At 39.6% G+C, this 27,889-nt stretch overlaps 3 protein-coding genes across 4 annotated transcripts in view; 2 read left to right on the forward strand and 1 right to left on the reverse strand.

Annotated features, from left to right (window-relative positions):
* Window positions 1-7,346, forward strand: part of LOC117296780 (organic cation transporter protein-like) — a 19,442-nt gene extending 12,096 nt beyond the window's left edge. For both annotated transcript variants that reach the window (XM_033779828.1, XM_033779827.1), the window contains exons 6-10: window positions 1,642-1,733; window positions 2,160-2,368; window positions 3,344-3,452; window positions 4,697-4,906; window positions 5,435-7,346. In XM_033779828.1, coding sequence (XP_033635719.1) covers window positions 1,642-1,733; window positions 2,160-2,368; window positions 3,344-3,452; window positions 4,697-4,906; window positions 5,435-5,570 — 756 coding nt within the window. In that variant the 3' untranslated portion in view covers window positions 5,571-7,346. The remainder of the gene's footprint in view (window positions 1-1,641; window positions 1,734-2,159; window positions 2,369-3,343; window positions 3,453-4,696; window positions 4,907-5,434) is intronic.
* A 2,221-nt stretch (window positions 7,347-9,567) lies between these two features.
* On the forward strand, window positions 9,568-17,003 carry LOC117296454 (N-acetyllactosaminide beta-1,6-N-acetylglucosaminyl-transferase-like). Its single transcript, XM_033779397.1, has 2 exons — window positions 9,568-9,788; window positions 14,760-17,003. Exon 2 carries the CDS (start codon window positions 14,825-14,827, stop codon window positions 16,424-16,426), a length of 1,602 nt encoding a protein of 533 aa, XP_033635288.1. The 5' UTR covers window positions 9,568-9,788; window positions 14,760-14,824; the 3' UTR covers window positions 16,427-17,003.
* Window positions 17,004-22,048: 5,045 nt separating this feature from the next.
* On the reverse strand, window positions 22,049-27,782 carry LOC117296455 (N-acetyllactosaminide beta-1,6-N-acetylglucosaminyl-transferase-like). The gene is made up of 3 exons (XM_033779398.1): window positions 27,714-27,782; window positions 24,005-24,145; window positions 22,049-23,879 (listed from the first exon to the last, which is right to left on the reverse strand). The coding sequence occupies exon 3, from the start codon at window positions 23,806-23,808 to the stop codon at window positions 22,165-22,167; it is 1,644 nt and encodes a 547-aa protein (XP_033635289.1). The 5' UTR covers window positions 23,809-23,879; window positions 24,005-24,145; window positions 27,714-27,782; the 3' UTR covers window positions 22,049-22,164.
* Between the last annotated feature and the right edge of the window lie 107 nt (window positions 27,783-27,889).

Genomic DNA, 27,889 nt, shown 5'->3' on the forward strand with positions numbered 1-27,889 from the left:
AATAACAAACGTGTTAAAATTTGGGCTCAATTGGTCATCGAAGTTCCGAGAAAACTTATGAAAGAAAAAACACCCTTGTTGGACGAATTTGTGTGCTTTTAGATAGGAATAAAAGACTTCTAGCTAGAAGTCTTTTATTATTTTAGTGAGAAATTACCTCTTTTTCAAAAACTACAAAACTTCAGAGGGAGTCGTTTCTCATAATGTGTTATACTATCAACAGCTCTTCAATGCTCGTTACCAAGTCAGTTCTAAGTTAATATTTGTTTTTAGTAATTACCAACGTGTACCTTCCCTTTAAAAGAAGAGAAAAACAACCCGTCCTGTAAAGCCCACAAACTAATTTACACACTATTCCTCTTGTTCAAAAGTACATACACATAAAGGAGGGCCCTGTAAAGCATACAACATAAAACCCTGTAAAGAATTCATGAGATTCACTAGCACACAATGAAGGCACTTGAACTTTGGCAAACCCTTGATATACAGTCTGAAATTGAGCTGCTTGATGAAGCCAACCAGGAGTAAATTTGATACAACTTGTGTTTGAATAAAGTGAATACATTTGTAGATTATAGGCACTCGACACTTAACTATTGGTAAATTTTAATAATAGCTTAACAACTCATTTGAACGAGCAATGAAGAGCTGTTGATAAAACATTGTGAGAAACGGCTCCCTCTGAAGTAAGCTTATGAGAAAGAAGTACTTTCTTACTCAAATATTTAAAGACTTCGCAGGCCTGATCTGAAAGCACACAAATTTGTGCAAAAAAGTTTGTTTTTTTCTTTTATTATTCTCTAGCAAATTCGATGACCGATTGCGATTAAATTTTCACAGATTTGTTATTTTATGCATATGTTTGGATACACCAAGTGAGAAGACTGGCCTTTGACAGTTACCAAAGGTCTCCACAGTGGCTTTAAAGGGTGTGGGTCACGTTTTACTTTTTGTAGGACACAAAACACAATGTCCACAGATTGACATTTAACTTACACAGTTTGAAGATAATGATAGTAGAAAGCCTCTCTTAAAACATTGCTGAGGTGCTGTAGTTTTTGAGATAGGGGTAAAACAATGTCACAAAAATAGTTCTTATCTTATCTTGTCTATTTTAGCATGTTCAACTTATAATTTACCAGTTATTTACGCGACTTTCTTTGGAACATCGCTAATATTATGTGAGTGTCACTGTTTTCTCAAAAAACTCCAATGAAGCTGAAAATTCTAGAGGAAACACCATCTTCATTCACAGTGAATAGGGATAACATAAAACCTTTTAAAGGGAAGGTACATGTTTGGTATTTACTCAAAACAAATACTAACTTAAAAACTGACTTGGTAACAAGCCATGGAGAGCTGTTGATATAGTATAAAACATTGTGGAAACCGGCTCCCTCTGAAGTAGCATAGATTTTGAAATAGAGGTAATTTCTCACTAAAATAATAAAAGACTTCTAGCTATAGAAGTCTTTTATTCCTGTCACCATTTTTTTGCAACTTCGACGACCAATTGAGATCAAATTTGCACAATTTTAAGATAATGTTGAGATACACCAAGTGAGAACACTGCTCTTTGACAATATTACCAATAGTGTACCTCCCCCTTAATGCCCTTTGTTTGCACTTTTCTAATGTTAGGAATCCAGCGAGTCGTCAGTACCACCGTCGGTCATTGACTTATACAAAACACCCAACATGGCGGTCAAGACAATCAACATGCAGTACAACTGGTAATTCAATTATTAATGTTTGTTTCAAGATTTGCTAGCCTTTTGCCAAGGCGTATTTTATACACCCAACACGGAGAGGGATCATGCACGCAGTAGTCTTGTTCGGGGCCTTTAGCTGGATTTTTTGTCCTCCAGAGATGTTGTGCCCCCATTCGGCGAGTTGTCTACAAACTTCTTCTGCTTAGCATAATCTTTTGACCACCCCCCCCCCCCAATGCTAATGTTTTCCCTTGAATTCATGGGGTTTTTCCCCCACATCTAAAACTTAAACTTTCTTCCTTATCTTCTCTCCATTGGGTTCTTGGCTATGAGTAGGCTCACCTTTCTGAGAATCCTAAGCTTTCAAACGAGAATTAACAAGTACAAATAAATGGGGGAAAAATATAAAAAAAGGACAGATTATTTGTTTATTTGTCTAATAAACAGGTTGGTAAATAGTCTGGTATACTACGGACTGTCTCAGAGTACTGGGGATCTTGGCGTGGATGACTACTGGGCGTTTTTCGTGTCCGGTGCGGTCGAGATACCGGCTCTGATCTACGCTACGTTTGCAGTTGAGAAGTTCGGTCGTAAATGGAACACCGCGATTTTGGAGCTGATCGGAGGGGTGGCCTGCCTGGCCACTATTTTCATACGTAAGTGTTACCAACAAAAATTATGATTATGTTTTATTATTTATTTGACCAATAACTCTTTTTTTAAAAGTAACAATAGTAAAATAAAATAAAATAAAAATAAAAAAAGGGAAAAATAGTTAGAAATAAAGCAAGTACTATTAGGTAAATGACTAATAAGAAAAACGAGAAAAAAAAATAAAACAAAAACTTAATGAGGGCGACTGGAGTGGGGGGGGGCAAAACCAAATGGGTTAGGAGAACCAGAAGGGATCAAAACAAAGACAAATCATGCGGGTCGGGGGCAACAACTGAGGCCGTGTCTGCCCGAATTGGCGACTTTGGCTACAGCTACGGCTAGATCAGCGCGTCTGTCAGTGTTGAAGAATAGCAGACGCGCGCGCCCTAGCCGTAGCTGTAGCCGAAGTCGCCAATTCGGACACGGCCTAAATTACTGTTGCTCGGAAGCATGCTGCCCCAAATTGGTTCATTCAAGGAAGTCCAATGTACATTTTGTCCACAGTTTAAACAAAGCAAATAGGTTGTGTCAATAGCAGGAAATCATTAAAAAGAACGCAAAGTCTATGCTTGAAACAACATAATTATTTGTTCACTCTAAAACTTGAAGTAAAATTTACCCACGATTTATTAATTCTTAAGAACAGTCGGTTCGGGAAAAAAATAAAACAGTGGAGCGTCCTATTGTTACGATGTTACAAATCTAACGGAACAACTTAACTTAGGCCTAACTTACTTAACTTTACGCAATTTAATTGCTTTACAAAGCGCTTCGAACACTGTTTCGAAGCGCTGAGGTTAAAGGGCAATACCGCGTTTGAATAAATGTGAATAGGAGTCAAGGTTAGATCAACAAAATATGAGACATAGTCCTACATAACTATAATATAATCTATTTGTTCTCTAATGTAGATCATTTTGTCTTTAATCATGCAATACTTGTATCCATATAATTGATTTATTCAAATCTCCCCCTAGCCATTGGAATTTGGCGTACCGTTGTCTCCATGATCGGCAAGTTCTGCATCTCAGCTACGTTCAGTATTATATATCTGTACACAACGGAACTTTTCCCAACCCCAGTAAGGTAATATTAAAACCACTATATGGTGGCTCTGAGAAGACACGAAATCATTTTTAGAGTCTCATGATTTTTTTTAGTATAGTTTTTGTAACTAAATATAATTGGAGAGAGTTGTAAACTTTCATGTAGATTTGATACGGGACATCCATTGGAGTGTCGTAGCCCGAACCTGACTAGTGCACCAGACCACTGAGCAAAAGTTACCCTAAGTTGCTTCATCGGTCAAACGCGTGCGTAATCTTGGCGTGATATCCCATCATGGGAATAGGAGACTTTCCAACGCTAGGTGGCAGCAGACATACCGGGTAAATTTCCATTGTTTACGTAGTTCTGAACATGCGCATAATTCTGAGAACAATGGATTTACCCGGTAAGTCTGCTGCCCTCTATCGTCCTAGAAAGTCTCCCATTTGCCGAGTAGTAAAGCAGAAGTAGAATGTAAAAGCAATGACCGGACGCATTACACCACAGCGAGGGTTTTGTACTGACTGCCAATTCCTGTCTTAAGATAAGACGTTCAATAACGCCGTTATGGTGTATGCAAAATGTTCCTGATTGGAAAATTATTTCAAAAAGGGAAAGAAAGCCCGAATTTCACAATAATTACAACGTCGTTATGCAGCAAGAGAATTTCTCAAAAGAACAAAATCTACCTGGCAAGTAGATACACACAATAACGATGTTACCGCAGACCAAGTAGACCAGCAGAGTGTACTGTTTGAAACGTCGATACCGAACCGGCTCTTCTCTAAGCCAACACTCACACAAAAGAAATTTACATGGTTGGACCCGCAAGTTTACTATTTATTTATAATTTCTTTCTATTTCTCCACACCATGCGAAAGCTTCAAACAATACTTATACAAACAATATATATTGATACCTCACCCTGCAATGCCTTCAATCCAATGTAGATGGATTACACGTAAGCTTCATCTTTCGCGCCATATTGATGTAAAAACAATGCAAAAGTGTGTACGTGTACGCGCTACGCAAGGCTCTGAGCCAATGATAGTGTTTATACACGGGTGCACATTCATCAAATTATGGCGGTTGATGTCGCGCGACGGAAATCTTGCGCGCAATCCTAAGACTGAGGCCTAAAAACCGGGTCTTTTTATAATCGCGCGTCAATATTTCCGACGCCCGACCATCGCGCGACCGACTATAACTCGGCCTTAATGCAGTCATCTATTATGATCATAACTAAGCGACTATTATCACCATGATTCTCCTCCTGTCTGTAGGGCTGTTGGTCTAGGGTTATGCTCCGTCGCAGCTCGTGTTGGTGGCATCCTGTCTCCGATCATCCTGCTACTTGGAGACGTCTTCGAAGCACTGCCTCTGATCCTATTCGGCTCCAGTGCGGTCGTAGCGGGGCTGCTAGCACTTTTCCTCCCTGAGACAATGGGACAAAAACTGCCTCAGACGCTTAAAGAAGGAGAAGACTTCGGAAAGTGAGTTTTTAATTTTGATTGGTTTATATATCAATTTATTATCATGGATCCATCTATTTTGCTGTATTTTGTGGGCATAGTCCCACCACTAATATAGAAAGTGGCAGACAAGAGAGTCAAGGAAGACTTTGGAACGCTAGGTAAGTAAATTCACCTGGTAAGTCGGCTGGGGAACAAAACTGTTGGCGGTGAATCCATGCAATATTAGGGAGGTTCACGCGAGCAAACACGTGAAATTGAACGTCAGAAAATTGCGTCGTTTCTAGGTGACGTCACCACATTATTTTTAGGGGCTTATTTCATGCTCACGTATGACGTCTGCACGTACGTACCTGACGTGAAAATGGTAATTTCACGTATGCGATTAAAACGTGAGATTTAAACAACACAATTTTCTGACGTTCACGTTCACGTACTTTGCCCGAGTAACGTGCAGCTATCTTCCCTAATATAATAAGTAATATTAAGACGGATTTTTAGGCAGTGTTATTTGACTGTTACCTAATAACATGTTTTGTCACCCTTTAGATGTAAATGCATGGGTGGTGGAACCGACAACGAATCTATCGTTGACTTGGAAGAGATTGATGCCTCCAAGGACGGTCTGGCCCTGACTAACCCCGCCTTCGAGGTCACTGATGAGAAGATGTCGGAACAGGTTTGAGAGCTTTCCACGCTACACGGCAAAGTTCTTAGAAATAATAATCAGGACTAAAAACAACAACGACGACGGCAGCAGCAGCAACAAGAAGAAGAAGACAAACATCAACAACAACAAGAATTATAACAACAATGACTAGAACAACACTAAACAAATAAAACAACACTAAAACAATACATGACAACGTCAAAAGACTACGACAACGACTTCGACAACGACAATGACAACGACAATGATAACGACAATGATAACAACGACGACGACGACGACGACGACGACGATGACGACGATGACGACAACGGCACGACACTGACAGCGACAACAACAACGGCAACAGAAACGACGGATTACTTTTTGCATGTGACGTCAGAAGTTCCAACAGTGCCTCCCCTGAGGTCAAACGTTAAGATCTATTGATGGCTGATAGAGTGTGTGTGGCGCGTACACATCGTGCGCGTTTCCAATGTTTGTCATGCATAGTAGTGGCGGCCAAAAGACTAGAAGCTTTTAGCAGTTGCACATCTAATATTGGCGTAAATTTACAAAGGGATTTCTAAAAAGTTAAGATCAAGTAGGCACCAGAGTTATTTTTTTTTTCAATAGTAATATCAACAATTTATTTGTTTATTTATGTATAACACAAAAGCTAAAACTCAATTTATAAAGAGAGTGTATTTTTATTGTTCACATTTTATTCATATATATAGTTTTAAAAAAAAATATCAGAATAATGTTCTTTGTTTGACGTGTTTTCCCGTTTTGGTTCGCGCAAGACTTGCACATTCTACGGCTCTTTTCGAATCAACGGCTTCGGCTTTGGATTCGGCTTCGGGTTCCGTTCTCTCGTCTGAAGCCCAAGCAAAGCACGGGCAAATAATGTCAAAACAACCGCGGGCGAAGCCTGAGCCGAATCTGAAGTCGAAGCCGTGGCTTCGAAAAGGGCATTTACAAGAGCTATCCAATGTAAGACTTTGCACAATTTCCCGGTAGTCCTAAATTTGTGTAGCAGCAGAACATGTTGATAACTAATAATTATGTATAGAACAGCTTATCAACCAAAACTCGAAAAATTTTAATATCGAAAATGAAACTCATAATAGGAGCTGCCATGACGTCATCATCAAAGCTTTTCTGTTTGTTACTTTCAGAGGATTTAGTCTCGCGACGATTGATGATTTTACAGACATAACATTTTGTATAATTTTTGGGTCAGGGTTTATATTATTATACCTAATATCCAGAATAAAAGATATTGTGAATTAAATTTCGTTATTTTTTAAAACATCAATCAAAATCTCTGATGTTTGTTTCCTAATAACGATCTAACTTAAAGGAAAATTATTGCACTTTTGGTAAAACAACAATTATTTCATTGGCATATCACGGGCACTCTGGCTTTCTGTGGTTGAAGCAGCGACACTTAGCCTATATAGAGGTTTTTTACAAAAGTCTTGTTACAAAAAGTATTTTTTACAAGCGCATAAGCGATGTATACAGAAGGATTTTCATTTTCAATATCAGTTGTGTTTTTTTACCTCGAGGCGTGGTCACCACAAACTACACACCGATTGCCTAAAATTTACTTATATCGTCCGGTTTTTTTCCCCAAAACGAAGACGATGAGGGCCTTTTTATTTGGTACCTGTTGCTTCTTTCAAAAGGTGGTTGCCAAGCATTTTAATTAAAGTTTGCACCAATTGTTCATTTTAAATTCACCACTTACTTTATATAGTTGAAGTTCTTAACATATTAAAGTCACCTGGAAGTGGTATTTTTTTTAAAATAAAGCTTTTGTCACTAATATATTATGTGTTTTGATGAGTGGAATGTGAATAAACAGTTAACTAAGGTTTTACAAATTTAAGAGTAGACCCCGACCCGAGAGGGCGCTGTTCGTGACGTCAATCGAGGCAGACTTTGCCTGTAATGCGTAGAGTAAACACAATTGCAAAGTACATGTACGGACCAAGTCGTGAGTTTGTAAGTTTCAAAAAAAATGTTTTTTGTTTTTTTTCCGGCAATGCCGACCAGGTGTATCGCTGCTGAATGCAGAAACACACTTTTTGAAATGTACCAACTCACGACTTGGACGTACATGTACTTTGCACGTGTGTTTACTATACGCATTGCAGGCAAAGTCTGCCTCGATTGACGTCACAAAAGGTGTAGGCGGAGTCAGCCCCCAATCAACTTTATATATTTTTTAAACATATAAATCGTGACAAACAATTACTAAAAAAATTGTTTTATTGTTCGTAAGCATATACTCTTATGTTTGAAAGAAAAAAAATTATATTTCCAGGTGACTTTAAAGAGTTAAAAGTGAGGTCCTCTCCAGAAGACGATCAGAACATACTGATCGAAACGTCGAGTTAAACCAACGGTTCTTTTCAGAACCACCCAAAATCATTTTAGAGATTATCATTACATCGTGTTACCGCAACCCTTTCTATGTCGTATCTCCACTTCTACTTCTACTTCTACTTCGATACTTGGCATAGTCCTTCAGTCAGGATATAAACGCCAATGATAGCTGCTTATGTGCGGTGCCAAGTGTTGCAGGTGCATTTTATTGTACAAGGTGCGAGTAAAAAGTTGGGAGGTAGCTAAATGATTGCTCCAACCGCCCCCTTAAAGACCCCGATGGATGGGAGCTCGAGGATCTGGCTGGGGAGGGCATTCCACCACAAGACTGTTCCACCATGCAAAGTTTCACTTAAGTTAAAAAAAAATACACAGAAATCTTGTCTTTTTGAAGAAAAACTTAACGAAAAATGATTTAAAAAAAGAATTAGGGAGTGATCATCAACTGTTTTATTTTGTTTGGTTGGAACTAATGCAATAAATATTTATTAAATAGCATTTCTAAGTGTGCTTTACGTGTAGTCGGTGAAGGTTTGAATATCAGTGAGTCAATATTGACTGTGTTCCCACAATAAAGGAGAAACGCAAACAAGACGTTTTGAATAATATTATACCCAACAACATTCAGTGGTCCTCAATGCCCACGCCTTACTGCACTTTGGAACCATCCTAACGGGCCTTCTTGAAACCACGTTTTTTTTCTGACGCAGGCTCCGACTGTCAGTGGTTTTTAAACCGAACGCTTTTTGGCAGTAGCCTATTTGAGGTATGGTGGACACTAAGGACTACACTGTTTTGTTTTGGTGTTATGCAGACAAACTAATTGAACCAAACCTTATAGTGTCATAGCATTGTGTCCACCTTATCTCAAAATGCCGGGCTGCATATTAACGTTACACCGCCCAGTGAGGAGATTTGTACTTGTCACACTGCCAATTCCTGTTTTGAGTAGGAGGCTATACGTTGCAACGTTCCTTCAATGGGTTGGGGAGGTGTGCATAACGGCGTTAAAACATTGAGGACATAATCATATAGAAATCGGGCTCTCTTACTTTTTGAAATAGGGAACATTTGTTTTATGACGTTATTAATAACGTGTAGTATCATCTCAAGACATGAATTAAGCCCGGTTCATACTTCCTGCGAATGCGAATGCAAGCGAATTTTGGTGACGCACCAATCGGTACGCAGGGCAATTCCCTTTGTGACGCAATGAAATTCGCATCGCACGAAGCATTCACAGGAAGTATGAACCGGGTTTTAAGGCCGGTTTATAGTCGGTCGCGCGATGGTCGCGCGACGGAAGACTTGCGCGCAATCCTAAGACTGAGGCCTAAAAACCATGTCTTTTTATGATCGCGCGTCAAGATTTCCGACGCCCGACCATCGCGCGACCGACTATAACTCGGCCTTTCCAGTACAAAACCCCTCGCTGCGGTGTGAACGAGCCAAAGTCCAATTCGTGGTTTCGAAAATGGCCGTAGGCCTACATCATTACCATGCCCGTTGTGGTCCGCTATTGTGTTGTAAGGGGCCCGTTTACGTAACATCGATACGCTTGAAAGCATTAGTAGAAAAGGGTACCCGACTACATGTATTATGTTGTCCTCGAAGCTTAAGAAACCTGCTGAGATAACCAAGAGATTTTTCTTTTTCAGACAGCACAATAATAGGCCTACAAGATTCACGTAAAATCAGACAACCTTGATGATGGCAGAAAACGTTCGTAGGTGATGTGTAGATTCCAGCGAACACAGACAGTCTTGCGGGGAAAGCCGTTTTTTTGAACGGAACCGTTTTGATGGAAAACATTCTTCCGTCTTGCTTCCCTAAGACATGCACAACTATCATCGCAACGTAAGTACATTACGTGTTAGTGTGGTGTCCGACGTCAGTCGGTGCCTCTGGTGAATCGCATCTGATGTGTCCAACCAACCTGAGCTACAGGTATATAAAGTGTTCTGGGTGTTTGAAGCTTATTGAAGAATAAAACTAGAGGTACATGTACAGTTTTTGTTTACTACAAAAACAAGGTGTTCGTGGTGAGTGAGTGAATGAATTGGTGACAACATTTACCTCATCAATCCAATGACTGGTTAAGGAGTTATGATTTGTTTACAAATTAAACACCAACTTCCGGTTAGCATCGGATAAAAGGTCAAATAGGGGTTAGTTTTTATGTAGCGCGTGATAAGTTTATTAAGACCTTTTAAAGATGGGTTGTAAAAATCCAATTTGGTTTAGAAGTTATGATTTTTTCAAATATAAAGTTTCAACTTCCGTTTTGAACCGGAAGGTACTGTCAAATGAGGTCACACTTGGTAGCGTTGGTGATGTCTTTGAGTTCTTTCTTTTGACGTATAGATGATAAAAATCAAATCATGTGGTTTAGGATTTTTTAATTTTTCAAACATTATATATCAGTTTCCAACTTTAACTGGAAGTCAAGGTCAAACAGGGTCGCATATTGTATAGCACGTGATAAGTCTATTAAGACCTTTCAGATGATGCATAGATTGAAAAAATCCAATGTATGGTTCAGATGTTATGATTTTTTTCAAATATTAAACATCCGGTTTGAACCGGAAGACAATTTTGTCAGGTCACAAATTATAGCGTTAGTAATGTTTTTCAAAGTCTTATCTGACGACGTTCAGATAATAAACAACTAATTTCTGGTTCTGGGGTAATATTTTTTCAAATAATTAACTGCATCTTCCTGTTTAACTGGAGGTCAAGGTTTAATAGTCAATGTTGTGTATCGTTTCTTAAATTGTTACATACCTACCCAATGACGTATAAATATATAAAAAATCAAATGTGTGGTTGTGAAATTATTTTCAACCTCTGGTTTGAACAAGAAGCCAAGTTTAAACTGATTTCATTTGTGTAGATCCTGACTAGTTCATTAAAACCTTTCAGCTGATGTATGACTTGTAAACATTTTATAATTATGTGATGGACTATCTGAAGGTGTATAATGTATCTTATAACATCAATGCATATGTATTCCTACTTGTAGTTTTGGTGCGAGACGTTGTTCATTATTACTCAACTATTGCGATTCACCGCGATTCACTCAGCGCTCGATGTTACTAAAAACGTTACAGCGCCCTCTTTCGCTGGACTAAAGAGAGCACTTTTGGGAATTCCCGCGCTTGCACTGCATAGCGTACATAGCGTGCGTTGTTGATCAAAATAGGGTAAACGCGTGGGTCAACAGGTGCTTTGACGTCCCTTTTCAACTGATGTAAAGGTCCAAATTTTTCAAATGTTGCCCCAGTCTTGGTCTATCAGATGCGAAAACTTTGAACATCATAGCTTTCATATTCGTTGAGATACAGCAAAACGAAAATGGTCCCTTTTCAACTTTAAAAACCCTGTAATTTGACACCTAATGACGTCATCATGACGTAATGAAAATTGTGCCGTCTTCGTATTGAGGTTCAATTGTCTGGTGAGTTTCAAGGTTCAGTTTGGCTTGAATCTTGAGTTATGCTGTAGATAAGAGTTGACGGTGAAGAAGAAGGAAGATGGAGAAGAAAAAAAAACCAGAGCAACAACAATAGGTGTTCGTGCATCAGCACGCACGAACACCTAACAATAGGTGTTCGTGCATCAGCACGAACACCTAAATAAACTTTACATTATAGTAAACTTGTGGGTATACAACCATGTTATAATGGCTGTTGGGGTTATCCTAGTGGATAATAATTTTGTGAGTATTTTCATAGAGTAAGGACGGTATTTGTTATCTTATCTTGTGTTATATTTCGGCTTATCTTATTTCATTGTCTTTTCTCCTGTTGTTGAGTATGTATTTTTTAGTATGTTTTTATCCGAGTAAAATCTATCAACCAATCAATTTTGTGAGGAAGTTTTGGCCCTGAAGCTCAACGGAGAGCAACAATCCCGGGATTCCCGGCCATATATCTCGTTGGGCCACCTTGTCCCCTTTCAATGTTGGTTCCGATTGCACGCTTGCTGCCATTCAGTCGACATTGGATGGGGACGCGGAGAGAATGTTTATTTTCAGGGGGAAATGGACAGGGAATACTTATGGACAAATGTTACGACCTCACCACCAACTTCCGGCCGTTTAAAAAAAAATGCATATACACTGTATGCGGTAACCCTTCTTCTCAGGTAAGACAAACATTCAGTGGTTTTAGAGTTAATTAACGGCGGATAAATTGGTGGCGACGTGCGGAAAATTAGAACCCGTGAATGAGTGCGAGTTTTGTTCCCGCAACACGTTAAAGGGAAGGTACACGTTTGGTAATTACTCAAAACAAATATTAACGAGCATTGGAGAGATGTTGATAGTATAAAACATTGTTGGAAACGACTCCCTCTGAAGTAACGCAGTTTTCGAGAAGGAAGTAATTTTTCACGAATTTGATTTCGAGACCTCAGAATTAGATTTTGAGGTCTCGAAATCAACCATCTTAAAGCACACAACAATCGTGTGACAAGGGTGTTTTTCTGTCATTATTATTTAGCAACTTCGACGACCACAGGTATGTTATTTTATGCATATACATGTATTGAGATACACTGGTGAGAAGACTGGGTCTGTGACAATTACCAATAGTGTCCAGGTCTTTAACAAACATGAATGCAGAAAGGCTATAAGTTCACAGATTTACAAATAACTTTCAGGGTTTACATAAGGTAATGGTGAAAGACTTCCCTTGAAATACTTAAATTCCTTGAAATGCTTTACTTTTCGGGAGAACATTAAATCATTATCAATTCTCGACATCGAGAATAACGGATTTATTTTAAACACAATTTTTTGTGTCATGACACGGCGAAACGTGCGGAAACAAGAGTGGGTTTTCCCTATGTTTTCTCCCGACTCCGATAACCGATTGAGCCTAAATTTTCACAGGTTTGTTATTTTATATAATTATAAGTTGTGAAACACAAAGTGTGGGCCTTTGGACAATACTGTTTACCGATGTTGCGATTGCTTGTCAAAGTTCACAGTTGGTGTATCTAAACATAAGCATAAAATAACAAACCTGTGGAAATTTTTAGCTCAATCGGTCATTGAACTTATGAGATAATAATGAAAGGAAAATTACCCTTGTCTCACGAAGTTGTGTGCGTTGAGATGGTTGATTTCGAGACCTCAATTTCTAAGTCTGAGGTCTTGAAATTAAAGTCGTGGAAAATTACTTCTTTCTCGAAAACAATGGCACTTCAGAGGGAGCCATTTCTCACAATGTTTTATACCATCAACCTCTCCCCATTACTCGTCACCAAGAAAGGTATTATGCAAACAATTATTTTGAGTAATTACCAATAGTGTCCACTGCCCTTAACGCATAGAACAAGGACCAATATTATCTGGAAAAGGATTAGCTCATTAAACCCTCTCTTTTGAGTGTTTCTGGTTTATTGTACTTTTTATCAGCTTGTGGTTTTATTGAAAATGAACTATGAACTATGATTCTAACATACTCTATCATGGTTTATTTTGTACTATCGTTCCATTGCCATATAGTCTCATCAGTTGTTAAAGCACGTGACCCCCAGGTTTTGATAGTATACACATAATGAATGTTTATGAGTGCAATGGTGCAAATTATGTTCATGAGTTGAAAGATGGAATGTTCTATTCAACGAGGCGGAGTCGAGTTGAATGGAACATTCCAGCTTTCAAAGAATGAACATATTCGCACCATTGCACGAATGAAAAACATTCATTATTTGTTTTATATAACATCCAAGTAGATCTTTGTCATTTTGATTGAAAGATACAACTTTCAAAACAAACAAAGCGTAGGCCTCCAATTTTTAATTGTAGAAGACGAATGCTAGTAATTTCACTAATATGCCTTGCTGCGTTACCGGAGACAACGCGCACGCAGTGATGTTTTTACTCAGCTTTTTCGTTCCATCCGAAAAGTACCATTGCACGCTGGCAGCGTGCAATGGTACTTTTCGGATGGAACGAAAAAGCACGGTGAGTGACTCAGCGTGCAATGGTACTTTTATTTGCTATCACGTGACGGACAATCCTCCAATCAAATGGCAAGGATCTGCTTGGGTGTTATATAAATTGTTATAATGAACAATCTGGCCCTCAAATTGTTATCATTCAAAGGTAGCTTAAAGTAACAACAAAATGGTCATTTAGTTTTGCGCATAAATGGTTGCCTATTGTTCAGTTGTGCAAATTTGAGGGGGGGGGGGGTGGGAAGGGGGGGGGGTCCAAAAAGAGAAACAGCAAGGACTAAACGTTTAAAAGAATTCACTATTAGAATAGGTTAATGTTATAGTTGCTTTACAAAATATAAAATAAGCTATAGAAAGTTATCCTGGACACCTTTGGTAAATGTCAAAGACTAGTATTCTCACTTGGTGTATCTCAACATATGCATAAAATAACACATATGTGAAAAAGTTTGGCTCAATTGGTCGTTGAAGTTGCGAGAGAATAATAGAAGAAAAAACACCCTATCAGATGCCCAATAAAATGCTTCAGGCCTGAAGTCACTATTTGAGTGAGGAATTACCCCTTTCTCAAAAACTACGTTACTTCAGTGGGAGCCGTTTCTCACAATGTTTTATACTATCATCAACAATCCATTGCTCGTTAAATTAGTTTGATGCTTACAATTATTTAGAGTAATTACCAATAGTGTCCACTGCATTTTGTGTGAGAGAGATTGGCTGTTGAGAGCTTGGTTTTGTATCCACTGTGAGAGTTTGTTCCCATTAAAGGTAAAGACCATCGTAACAAAAAAATAACAGCCATAAAAATGTATTTTCCATTATGAAATTTGTAACACTTTATTTATTGATATTTGCATGTAGGTCGTTGCCGATGAGTTGCGACATGATAGTTCTTGCTGTTTAGGAGATCTATAAAAAACCGAAGCATGTCGATGTTTCTGCGTCAGCGATCCATGTGCATGTTCGTCGTGTTCTGCATCCTGTTTGGCTTCTTCCAGATAATCCTCCTCAGCCTCCAAAGAGATCGTAAACCTCTTGGAGAACTTGGAGACGGTGGACCGAAGCTACCGGCCGAGGCTCAGCTTGGCATGATTGAGAAAAGACATGTTGGTGGCGGTGGAGATGCGTTGGCTTCGAACCATGTGAAACAATTACCCCCGTTGGGGAAGTCACTCCAATTTGGGGAGTTACCTCAATTGGGGGAGTTACCTCAATTGGGGCAGTCACCTCAGTTGAGGCAACTGCCTCACCTAGTAGGGCAATCACCTCTAGAACAGCCTGGCAATCAAAACAGCGACCACGCAGTGCCTCAAGATGTTCCCGACTCGTACAATACGTTCATATCACCTTATCACCGGCACTGGAAGGCCGACTGCCCAGCTATATTTTCCGGTGATAAAAAGGCAGTGAGGACAACTTATGAAATGCTTCAAAAGGAGCGCCTTAAGACGAATGGGTCCGTTGCTGTACCGAGCGATGGTGAGGTACGAACGTGGACGCGCGACTGCTATTCGTACAAACGATTGAGACGTTTCCCAACAAACCCCGGAACGGAAGAGGAGGCCGGGTTCCAGGTTGCTTACATCATTGTTGCTCACAAAGAAGCCGCGCAGGTCGAGCGCCTCCTACGGGCGATATACCAACCTCAGAACCTCTACTGCATTCACCCCGATGCAAAGTCCTCCAGAGAATTCCACGAGGCTATACGCTCCATGACAGGCTGCTTCGAAAATGTGTTCATTGCGTCTAAACTTGAAGATGTCCAGTATGCTGGATACACGAGGCTTCTGGCTGATGTCAACTGCATGAGGGATCTATCGAGAAAGAGAGGTTCCATTTACCGCTGGAGATACGTGATGAATTTATGCGGGCAAGACTTCCCGTTGAAAACGAACCTTGAGATCGTACGACAACTCAAGGCTTACAAGCGTCATAATGACATCACTGGTATTCTACCACCTCCTTATATAAAAGGACGTACGAAACACCATCACATAACTAAAGACAGGCATGTCATGAGGACGAAAAGGTTAAAAGAACCTCCACCGCATAATTTGACCATCCACTTCGGCAACGCCTACTACGCGGCCACGTGGGCGTTTGTTGACTATATGCTGACCAGTCCACAGGGCGTCGACCTCTTGGAATGGTCAAATGACACATTCAGTCCGGACGAGCATTTCTGGGCGACTCTCCAGCGGGGGGCTGGGACACCGGGTGGGTATCCTCACGCAACGTGGGACGAAAACGTGAGGTTCATGAAATGGGGTGACATCAAGAAGCACCCACCCTGCCGCGGTAAATACGTCAGAGCACTGTGCGTGTTTGGAGTCGGGTACTTGGACTACCTCGCAACACAACCTTACCTCTTTGCTAATAAGTTCTACTACAGTTTCGACCCAGTGGCTATGCAGTGTATCGAGGAAGCGCTGAACAACAGAACTAGGAATCCATTGGAGTCAGATAAACTGAGTAATTTCCCGGTCACGAATCTCGTCTGGCAAAATCACACGGCTCTCGTACCATGAACCTTTATCGCAACTCGGCACGCGCGCGCATTAGGCTTGGAATGGGTGCATGCTGGTCTAGCTAGTGAGCCTTGCCCAATTTCAGTTAGGTGACCCGGAAAATGGTTCGATCTTTTTCGGATTCTGTGTCATGTTGACCCTTTTCTGTGTCATTTTGAGACAATTATTGACCACGGGACCCGGTATCCAAGTCAATTTGGACCCGGACGTTTTCAAAGTCTTTTGTTCATGTGAGTCTTGAATTCTGTGCTATAATGTTTTTGAAAGTGAACCATCAGTGCTTTTTATCATTTAAAATGAGACGTTAACGGGTTATGTTTTGTCGTTTACGGGTTATGTTTTATTTATAACAAATGATGTAAACCGATTGTAGATTAGACAACGGTGAGTGCCTTATTGTACATCAGACTACGGATTTTATTATATATTTTATTATTACTATTTACTAACCGTTAGCGCCTTTAATCATTATGCATGAGGCTACTGTTATGGAATAGGGGGTTTATTATTATCTTTCTCAAAATCTTGTTGCTTTTTAAAATTTATCAATATAAACCACCAGGGAAACTGACTGGGTAAATTTTAAAATGACTTTTGGGGTTGAACAAAGAATTGACTAGAGTGGGATTCGAACCAACGACCTCCGGCTTAGAGAAAGGACAGTTGGGCGGAACCGTTACTGTGCCTTTAATTTGTACATGAGACTATATACGGTTCTTACGGATTATGTATTTGTCACAAAAGGAGACGTGAAAACATAATTATTGATGTTTGATCAGCAGATTGTGGGTCCGAGTCCCGGTGACACGTGTCTTAAAAGGCAGAGGACACTATAGGTAATTACTCAAAATAATTATCAGCATAAAACCTCACTTGGTAACGAGTAATGGGGAGAGGTTGATAGTTTAACAATTTGTGAGATACGGGTTCCTCCGAAGTGACGTAGTTTTCGAGACAGAAGTAATTTTCCACTAATTTGATTTCGAGACCTCGAGTTTAGAGTTTGAGGTCTCGATATCAAGCATCTGAAAGAGCACAACTTCGTGTACAAAGGGTGTTTTTCTTCCGTTTATATCTCGCAACTTCGACAACCAATTGAGCTTAAATTTTCACAGGTTTGTTCTTTTATGCATGTTTAGATACACAAATAGTGTCCACTGTTTTTAAGCAAGACACTTAAAGGCAGTGGACACTATTGGTAATTGTCACTTGGTGTATCTCAACATATGCATAAAATAACAAACCTGTGAAAATTTAAGCTCAATCGGTCGTCGAAGTTGCGAGTGTTAATGAAAGAAAAAAACACCCTTGTCACACGGAGTTGTGTGCTTTCAGATGCTTGATTTCGAGACCTCAAGTTCTAATTCTGAGGTCTCCAAATCAAATTCTTGGAAAATTACTTCTTTCTCGAAAACTACTCCACTTCAGAGGGAGCCGTTTCTCACAATGCTTAATACCATCAACCTCTCCCCATTACTCGTAACCAAGTAAGGTTTTACGCTGATAATTATTTTGAGTAGTTACCAATAGTGTCCACTGCCTTTAACCATGATTGATTCGTATAAGTTTGGGAGGTAGTGATTTTTGCTCTACCAGCCAGGCTTCTCATCCGTGTGGACTGTAAAGCGGTACCCCAGTTTCAACCCCACGACAAGGTGACAATGGCCCCCTGGAAAGTTGATTGTAGCCGACATCTCAGGCCTTGTGTGGCTGGTGACTTGCATGAAAGAAAATGTACGTGTACAAATGTATAATGTATTGAGAAAACATATGATTATGATACTGTTTGTGAAAGTCATGCAGAATTCAGTATGTTATCGGAAGAAGAAAAAAAGTAAATTTTTGATGTCCTCTCAGGAATTGGTATTGTAAACATTGCTAGCCAAGTGTATTTGGTATGTCTGCTAAGTTGACAGAAATCAGTGTTCAAAATAATTTGTTTATAATTTAACATTGAGGATTTTTCTAACCCCTCCGTTATTGCAATTAGTATAATTAAATATTCTTGTAACCCTTCACCATAATGATGGGGTATGTTCATTTTTTCGGAATAAAACAAGTAATCAAGTTAAATAAAAATCATTTTAGATTACAACCATTTTCAGTTACGTCATTTGTGTTTTTTGTTTCATCCTGCTTGAAGTCAGTTGTCATTGTCCCGGTACCACGGTCGGTCGCACTTAAAGACACTGGACACTATTTTTGTCAAAGACCAGTCTTCTCACTTCTCAACATAATGCATAAAATAACAAACCTGTGAAAATTTGAGCTTAGTTATTGGTCGTCGAAGTTGCGAGATAACTATGAAAGAAAAAAACACCCTTGTCACACGAAGTTGTGTGCTTTCTGATGCTTGATTTCGAGATCTCAAATTCTAAATCTGAGGTCTCGGAATCAAATTCGTGGAAAATTACTTTTTCTCAAAAACTACATCACTTCAGAGGGAGTCGTTTCTTACATGTTATATACTATCAACCTCTCCCCATTACTCGTTACCAAGTGAGGTTTTGTGCTAATAATTATTTTGAGTAATAATACCAATAGTGTCCACTGCCTTTAAGCGCAGTTGCCATTAAATGTTATGAGTATATCATCAAAATATATAATCCTTGAGTCAAACTTATCCTAGAGCCACCCTCTGTTCAAAACACAATGGAGGTATATTATGTTGTCTACCTCCATAGACACACTTTATGCTAGCCTTTAATCAAGAGGCACGCGGCGGCGGCGGCAACCCCAGATGTCACGCACGAAAAGAAAAAAAGAACAAGATGGGGTCGATTTCACCAAGAGTTAGAGGACTAGTCTCCCGAACAATTCGATTAATCTACTCTGCGGTAGTAGATTATAGCAAGACATTTATCTAAAGAACAAACCTGGCAAGTAGATACACACATGGTGTTGTTACAGCAATTATGATACCTCCTTGCAATGCCTCAAATCACAGTTTTAGTTACTAAACAGCTATTCAAAAAATGTTCTCGATTTGAGCTATTCATACTCCTAGATAGTGATAAACCAAATGTTTGTATGAGAGAGAGAGATCGGTTGTTGCCCTTGTTGTACCCAAAAAGTACACAGACCCTTTAATTAAAAATAAACAACAACGATAGAAAAACCCCAAGACATGTTTTGGTCAGTAAGATCAGGTATTTTATTATGTCTATTTTTCAACACTTGATATAATTTTGTAAGCTCTAAATTATAAGTACCATATGCCACCAAGCACTAACAACAATGAGCAAAGACATTTTCTTTAATTCGGACGCACGTAAATTTTGATTGCTCATTAATTTTGCCGAAATTGACCAGGAAAACCTAAGATCCAAAAAACCCCATTATGGTTCCATTTCTGGCAACAGACGCGGCCAACAGAGGGGTGTGTGGTCTCCTGATTGGCCAGCTCTCAAGGATCAGTGTTGTAAATTTCACCTAATAATTAATGAATTTAACACAAGAGGTTCAAGTCTGAGCTGGCAAGATAGAGCGCGTGTGATTGCCAATCTGCGGGCAAGCTTTTTGGCTGATGCTGAGAAATAACCGCGATTTCAGACTGGAAACCAAGTCTAAACAACAGCTACGCTCTTGAGAGTCTTGTGCCGTAAATTATTTACTATTATTCAAACGATTTAAGACACTTTACACTATCGGTAATTGTGAAGACCAGTCTTCTCACTTGGTGTATCTTAACACAATGCTTAAAATAAACCTGTGAAAATTTTAGCTCAATGGGAGACTTTTTGAAAGCTCTGCCACTAGAGGGCAGCAGACCTACCAGGTAAGGGTGCACAACTCCTATAGCAAACAATGGTAAATGCTACAAATTCAAAAGGACTAAACAAATATTTAGAAGTCTCTCAGCATCTTGAAAATTAAATCAGATACATTGTCATACAACTAAACTTCAGATTTCTTCTCAATTTTTGGTAGGTCAGCATTTTGGAATTTTGGCTAATTACCCTAGAACGAAGAAACACTCCCAAAAACTCATGCACACCGCTTGTTATCCTTGGGGAACTCGTGTCCAGTACGTCCTGTTCCAGAATAGTTTGGTTTATGCTGGCATTGTGTTATGAAAAACGAAATACAGTTTGGCTAAATCTAAATACAAAATCAAAAACACGCAAAACACAAGGTATTTGCTGTCAGTGACCGTCACTCATGCTTCTCCTATTCCTAAGTTGTTGACATTACCTGGTGAAGAGCGCCCAATAATAAATAAAGTTTCCCAATAATGAAAGAAAGAATACCCTTGTCATACGAAGTTGTGTGCTTTCAGAAGCTTGATTTCGAGACCTCAAATTCTAAACCTGAGGTCTCGAAATCAAATTCGTGGAAAATTACTTCCTTCTCGAAAACTACGTTACTTCAGAGGGAGCCGTTTCTCATAATGTTTTAAACTATCAACCTTGCCTAATTTCTCGCAACAAAGTAAGGTTTCATGCTAATCATTATTTTGAGTAATTACCAATAGTGTCCACTGCCTTGAAATAAGCACTTAAACCTAAAACAGCGTAGTGCCAGATTTAGGAAAACGAAAATCATTTTTTTGTTTCGGTGTGTCATTACAAGTAGTCATAATATAAATCCCTAATCAGTACGAACCGTAATCTCATGTAAAATGATTAAACACACTAACGAATCCCCCTCATCAGTAATAAATAAACCTCTACTCAATAGGAACCGTAAAGTCTCATGTACGTGTACAGTGATTAAAGGCACTAAATGGTTCCACCTCATTAGTATAAAATAATCCTCTACTCCATAGGAACCGTATAGTCTCATGAACATGTACATGATTAAAGTCCGATGGTTCTCCGCCTCATAAGTATAAAATAAACCCCTAAAGATCACTTCATTCAGAAAAAACCGTAATCTAATGAACTACTAATCATTTCTCCTGAAGAGGAGCAGAGTACACTGTTCGAAACGTCGAGACCAAACCGGCTCTTTTCAGAGCCACCACTCCTTCAAAAGAGATTTTACCCATGGTTTAACCCGCAAGTTTACTATTTATTAACATTTATATTTATAGTTACTCTTATTCTCCACACCATGCAAACTTGCTTCAAACACCATTTAATGCACAATCGGTTTACATCATTTGTAATCAAAAATAAAGTAAAAAAATAACCCGTAAACGTCTCATTTTAAATGATAAAAAGCAATGGTGGTTTTAAAAACTCAAGACCCACATTGACAAAAGACTCTGAAAACGTCTGGGTCCAAATTGACTCGGATACCGTTCCGGTGGGACGACCTGAACAAATTTTCTGGTCAATAACTGTCTCAAAATGACGCAGAAAAGGGTAAAAGTTACACATAATCCAAAAAGGTCTAACCACTTTCTGGGTCAATGTAACTGAAGTTTGGCCAGGCCCGCTAGCTAGACCAGCATGCATCTTTATTACAACTTTTTATAAACCTTTTGCCAACCCAGATTGGAAAACTATGGAAAGCCCAAAGTGCAAATCAAGAAAAGATCGTTATTTTTGGTACCAATGTAACAAAATTTGTTGATTTTGTTTCAACCAAACAAAACAACTAATTATGAGAGGTATTTTATTTAATTGAAAGTTTGCAGAAAATGTTGAATTTTGTTAAAACATCTGTTTTTACGATTAAGTGTTTTACTCACATTCGGCCGACCATGCCAACCAAGGCGGTTTGTTTATCAACAAAAGAAAGGTCTATACAAGCCTAATGCGCGCGCGTGCCGAGTTAATTGCAGTAAAGGTTCATGGTACGAGAGCCGTGTGATTTTGCCAGACGAGATTCGTGACCGGGAAATTACTCAGTTTATCCGACTCTAAAGGATTCCTAGTTCTGTTGTTCAGCGCTTCCTCGATACACTGTATTGCCACTGGGTCGAAACTGTAGTGGAACTTATTAGCAAAGAGGTAAGGTTGTGTTGCGAGGTAGTCCAAGTACCCGACTCCAAACACGCACACTGCTCTGACGTATTTACCGCGGCAGGGTGGGTGCTTCTTGATGATGTCACCCCATTTCATGAACCTCACGTTTTCGTCCCACGTTGCGTGAGGATACCCACCCGGTGTCCCAGCCCCCCGCTGGAGAGTCGCCCAGAAATGCTCGTCCGGACTGAATGTGTCATTTGACCATTCCAAGAGGTCAACGCCCTGTGGACTGGTCAGCATATAGTCAACAAACGCCCACGTGGCCGCGTAGTAGGCGTTGCCGAAGTGGATGGTCAAATTATGCGGTGGAGGTTCTTTTAACCTTTTCGTCCTCATGACATGCCTGTCTTTAGTTATGTGATGGTGGTTCGTACGTCCTTTTTTATAAGGAGGTGGTAGAATACCAGTGATGTCATTATGACGCTTGTAAGCCTTGAGTTGTCGTACGATCTCAAGGTTCGTTTTCAACGGGAAGTCTTGCCCGCATAAATTCATCACGTATCTCCAGCGGTAAATGGAACCTATCTTTCTCGATAGATCCCTCATGCAGTTGACATCAGCCAGAAGCCTCGTGTATCCAGCATACTGGACATCTTCAAGTTTAGACGCAATGAACACATTTTCGAAGCAGCCTGTCATGGAGCGTATAGCCTCGTGGAATTCTCTGGAGGACTTTGCATCGGGGTGAATGCAGTAGAGGTTCTGAGGTTGGTATATCGCCCGTAGGAGGCGCTCGACCTGCGCGGCTTCTTTGTGAGCAACAATGATGTAAGCAACCTGGAACCCGGCCTCCTCTTCCGTTCCGGGGTTTGTTGGGAAACGTCTCAATCGTTTGTACGAATAGCAGTCGCGCGTCCACGTTCTTACCTCACCATCGCTCGGTACAGCAACGGACCCATTCGTCTTACGGCACTCCTTTTGTAGCATTTCATAAGTTGTCCTCACTGCCTCTTTATCACCGGAAAATATAGCAGGGCAGTCAACCTTCCAATGCCGGTGATAAGGTGATATGAACGTATTGTACGAGTCGGGAACATCTTGAGGCACTGCGTGGTCGCTGCTTTGATTGCCACGCTGTTCTAGAGGTGATTGCCCTACTAGGTGAGGGAGTTGCCTCAACTGAGGTGACTGCCCCAATCGAGGTACATGTCCCAATTCAGGTGACTGCCCAAATTGAGGTGACTCCCCCAATTGAGATAACTCCCAAAATTGAAGTGACTTCTCCAACTGAAGTATTTGTTTCACACGGTTCGAAGCCAACGCATCTCCACCACCGCCACCAACATGGCTTTTCTCAATCTTGCCAAGCTGAGCCTCGGCCGGTAGCTTCGGTCCACCGTCTCCAAGTTCTCCGAGAGGTTTACGATCTCTTTGGAGGCTGAGAAGGAGCATCTGACAGAAGCCAAACAGGATACAGAAGACGACGAACATGCACATGGATCGCTGACGCAGAAACATCGACATGCTTCGTTGGGTTTTTATAGATCTTCTACCAAACAGCAAGAACTATCATTCCACAACTCATCGGCAATGACCTACATGCAAATACCAAATCAACAATAAAGTGTTACAAGGTGGCACAGTGGGGTGTTTTTTTGTATATAAATGCAGTGGACACTACTGGTAATTACTCAAAATATAGATCAGCATAAAAACTTACTTGGTAACGAGCAACGGAGAGCTCTCTTTGGAGGCTGAAAAGGAGCATCTGGAAGAAGCCAAACAGGATACAGAAGACGACATGCACATGGATCGCTGACGCAGAAACATCGACATGCTTCGTTGGGTTTTTATAGATCTTCTACCAAATACCAAATCAACAATAAAGTGTTACAAGGTGGCACAGCGGGGTGTTTTTTTAATATAAATGCAGTGGACACTACTGGTAATTACTCAAAATATAGATCAGCATAAAAACTTACTGTGTATTAAACGAGCAACGGAGAGCTGTTGATAATATAAAACATTGTGAGAACAACTTCCTCTAAAGTAACCTAGTTTTTGAGAAACTGCCACTGCCTTTAATAAACCCACTATAATAAACGTTATACACTATTAATAGTAAACGGGGGGGGGGGTGTTACAATCATGTAATGATACTCTTTTGAGGGTTAAAATGGTTTCAAACCGTAGACTCTGCTCGTCTATAACATCTTTCATTGTTCACACGACTTATCTCGGCGATTCTAAACAGGGACGCAAACTTCCGATTGATTTACACCGATGCGAGTTCGGATTAATCAGTTTTTGTTTAGGGGTGCGCACACAATATACTGGGTGGTAACATGTGGGGTGATGGTGAAGGTTTCTTCGAATCAAATTGTTAACTTTTGAAGGATCTACAACTTGGTGTTTGTTTTAGCCATGAAAGAAGACTTCTGTGTTCTATTGATCATAAAAGTACATGTGTAGGCCCTGAACACGAATCAGCCCAATCGGTTATGCCAAACCAAGTCATTGTAAAAACAGCTACCTACAATGAAAGTGGAACATTCCAAAAACTAAATAATGGTTTAATTTCGCGGTTGAATTGAATCGCTTAGAAGCTACCCCCCTTTCCTCATCCTGACCTTGACAGAAAGGTGGGGAATAAAGTGCACACAAATGACTCATCAATATTATTCATCTCTTTTGTGAGTAGTATTGGTTCTAAAAAGAACCGCTGGCTGACAAGTTTTTTTTCAAAACACCGGGGAGGTAAAAATTATGCTCCCAACCGCAAACCTCACCTTGGGTTGGAATGCCCATCCCACAATAAGCGGCTGAAGCCCTAATTGTTGTAGGATGGAATTTTTACTACTACAGCCACATGATCCCTTTTGGATTTATGTACTTTTTGTAGGGCGAAAAACACAATGTCCACAGATTAACACTAAACTTACACAGTGTGAAGATAATGAAAGTAGAAAGCTTCCCTGAAAATACTACGTGCTGAGGTGCTGTAGTTTTGGGGATAAGGAGTAAAACAATGTCATGAAAATAATTTTGGTCTCATGAGACCAAAATTATTTTTAAACATATTATACAAACGTATTTCCATTACATTGTTTTACTCATTTCTCAAAAACTACAGGACCTCAGTAAATAAAATTTGAAGGGAAGCTTTCCACTATCATTATCTTCAAACCCTGTAAGTTTAATGTAAATCTGCAGACATTTTGAAAAAGTGCCCAAATCCTTTTGAAGGAACACGTTGCCTTGGATCCGTCGAGTTGGTCTTTGGAAAGCATTTGTAACCGTTTGTTGTAAAATGCATATGATTAGAAAGATATTTTAAAAGTAGAATACAATGATTCACACAAGTATTGCTCAAAAATTGCTCCCATAAATGGCCGACCGTGTTAGTTCGCACAGTAAAAGAGAACCACGCAATTTCGAGGCAAACTTGTGTGGATCATTGTATTCTACTTTTAAAACATCTTTCCAACCATATGCATTTTATTAAAAAAAAACCGGTTACAAACGCTTTTTATAGACCAACTCGTCCGATCCAAGGGCATTGCAACTTGTCTGGTACAATAATCTTGCTTATTAAGTGCCAATCACACGACAGCCCTAGCATAATTTTAGCATGATTATAAAATGTGACCTGTGACATCACATGTTTACAAAAAAAAAGCCACAGAGCCTGGACTTTCTGAAGGCACTAATTGTACACAGCCAAATGGAAGAAAACATAAAACCTTTAGTAAATATTTTATTGAGATTGCACTGTCTAATTCTTATAAACTTTTGATATGATGAGGGGGCACATCTTAGCCCCATCCTTGAAATTAAAAAGTAAAGCTCATCTGAAGCTCCTGGCTCGTTTCTACCTCCATGGTATGATTCAATTTTTAATAAACTAGACTTCAGCTGAAGCCTTTTACTATAATGCATCTGAAAGAACACGAAGTAATGCCACAAGGGTGTTTTTTCTTGTATTTTTCTCTTGCAAACTCGATTCTGAATGGATGTGTATGGCAAAATGGTACCAGGGTCTGCTCATCTGGAGGTTGCCATACAAACGCTTACTCCGAATCATGTGACATAATATAGCAACTGTCTCTTCAGTCTGAGGAATTTAAATGTAAACGGTATCGTATAGCTTGGTTGTAAAATTTTACAAAATGTAGCTCTTATGAAAGGATAACAAAAAATTCTGCTGTTCAAGTTTTCTTGAAAATCTAGTCTTAATAGTCTATAGTTTAGCCTTGCACCGAAACTTGCACCGAATTTCCGTTTTCACGGACTTACTCCAAGATTGCAGCACAAGGCGCACACAAACCGCAAAAAAAGTTGGGGGGAAAGTAGTCCACGATACCACTGAAAAGTTTATTTTATTGTAAACCAATTCCCTAAGTATTTGACTTTTTATTTGGTGATGTATTTTATAAAATAATCCAATATTGAATTGAATTGGGAGTTTGGATGTGTCAGTTTGTGAAAACGGAAAATGCCAGTTTCTGCTAATTTTTGATGCCACGACTCAAACGGACAAAAACCTTTGATGCTTCCTTGCTTATCATATAAGGACGGGAAAAAAAAAAAACAAACAAACACCGCATGTATAAAATATTTCAAATCATCTAGTCCCTATGCTGAAGAAAAATGGTTGAAAGTACCCCGGACTTATGTACGAAAGCTTGACTTTAAAAAAATGTTGGTGATGAAGAAAACTCGTGAAGATCATACATTTTACAAAAACGTTGCCCGGTCCAATGATGATGATAGTAGAAATTTTCCTTGAAATATTTTTGTCTGAAATATCATTACTATATTTTGTTATCGATGTCATGCCAATTTGTGTACTCTGTTTTTGACTATTTTAGTGACCCAGATGGCCGATCGATCTAAAACTTCTACATGTTTGTCGTTTTACATGTAGGCCTATGTATGAAAATGGTGGATTACACTGTCAGCAACTGTTTTTTATTTTTTTAAGCAAAAACCAAATATGTTCATTTAGATTTATCCTTATATAATTATGGTCTCTGATTGCTTATTTTACTGGTTTCTACGTTTGTGTCTGGTTGTATGTCAGTGACGGATTATAAGAGCTACAATCCCGGCCAAAATGCTTGGGCCACCCTTTCCTGATACAACAGTTCACTGTGCACTTCCCATTCACATTCACATTCAAAACATTTGCCCCCCCCCCGCCCCCGCTCAATGTTGACTGTAATTCGGAACACAGTCGGCAAATGGAACCAACATTGAAAGGGGGCAGGGGGGGCCCAACGAGATATGGCCGGGATTGTAGCTTAAAACTGAAGAAATGGTACAATAATGCATGACTACCATTGATTGACAGTTTGGCGCTTCATTAGTACAGTGTTTTATCATTAGTATTAATCATAGTTAACCTACTAGATACAGATAAAACTCACCAGTAAAATTGTGATGCACAGTTTACACACTGTGTGCTTCCCATCCGCCAAATACGCCGTGCTTATAAGGTTGGTTGGTGCCAAGTGGTATCAATGCAATACCACATATTAACCAATGAATACCAATACAGTATAAAATTGGGGAAGGGCGCATGGTCTTTTCTTTTCTTTTACGA

The sequence above is a fragment of the Asterias rubens genome, chromosome 11 (genome assembly GCF_902459465.1).
Source record: "Asterias rubens chromosome 11, eAstRub1.3, whole genome shotgun sequence".
In the NCBI taxonomy this organism is placed as follows: Eukaryota; Metazoa; Echinodermata; class Asteroidea; order Forcipulatida; family Asteriidae; genus Asterias; species Asterias rubens.

Bases quoted from the DNA above. Each gene is read 5' to 3' on its own strand.
- LOC117296454 (XM_033779397.1), top strand. From the start codon at position 14,825: ATGTCGATGTTTCTGCGTCAGCGATCCATGTGCATGTTCGTCGTGTTC.
- LOC117296455 (XM_033779398.1), bottom strand. From the start codon at position 23,808: ATGTCGATGTTTCTGCGTCAGCGATCCATGTGCATGTTCGTCGTCTTC.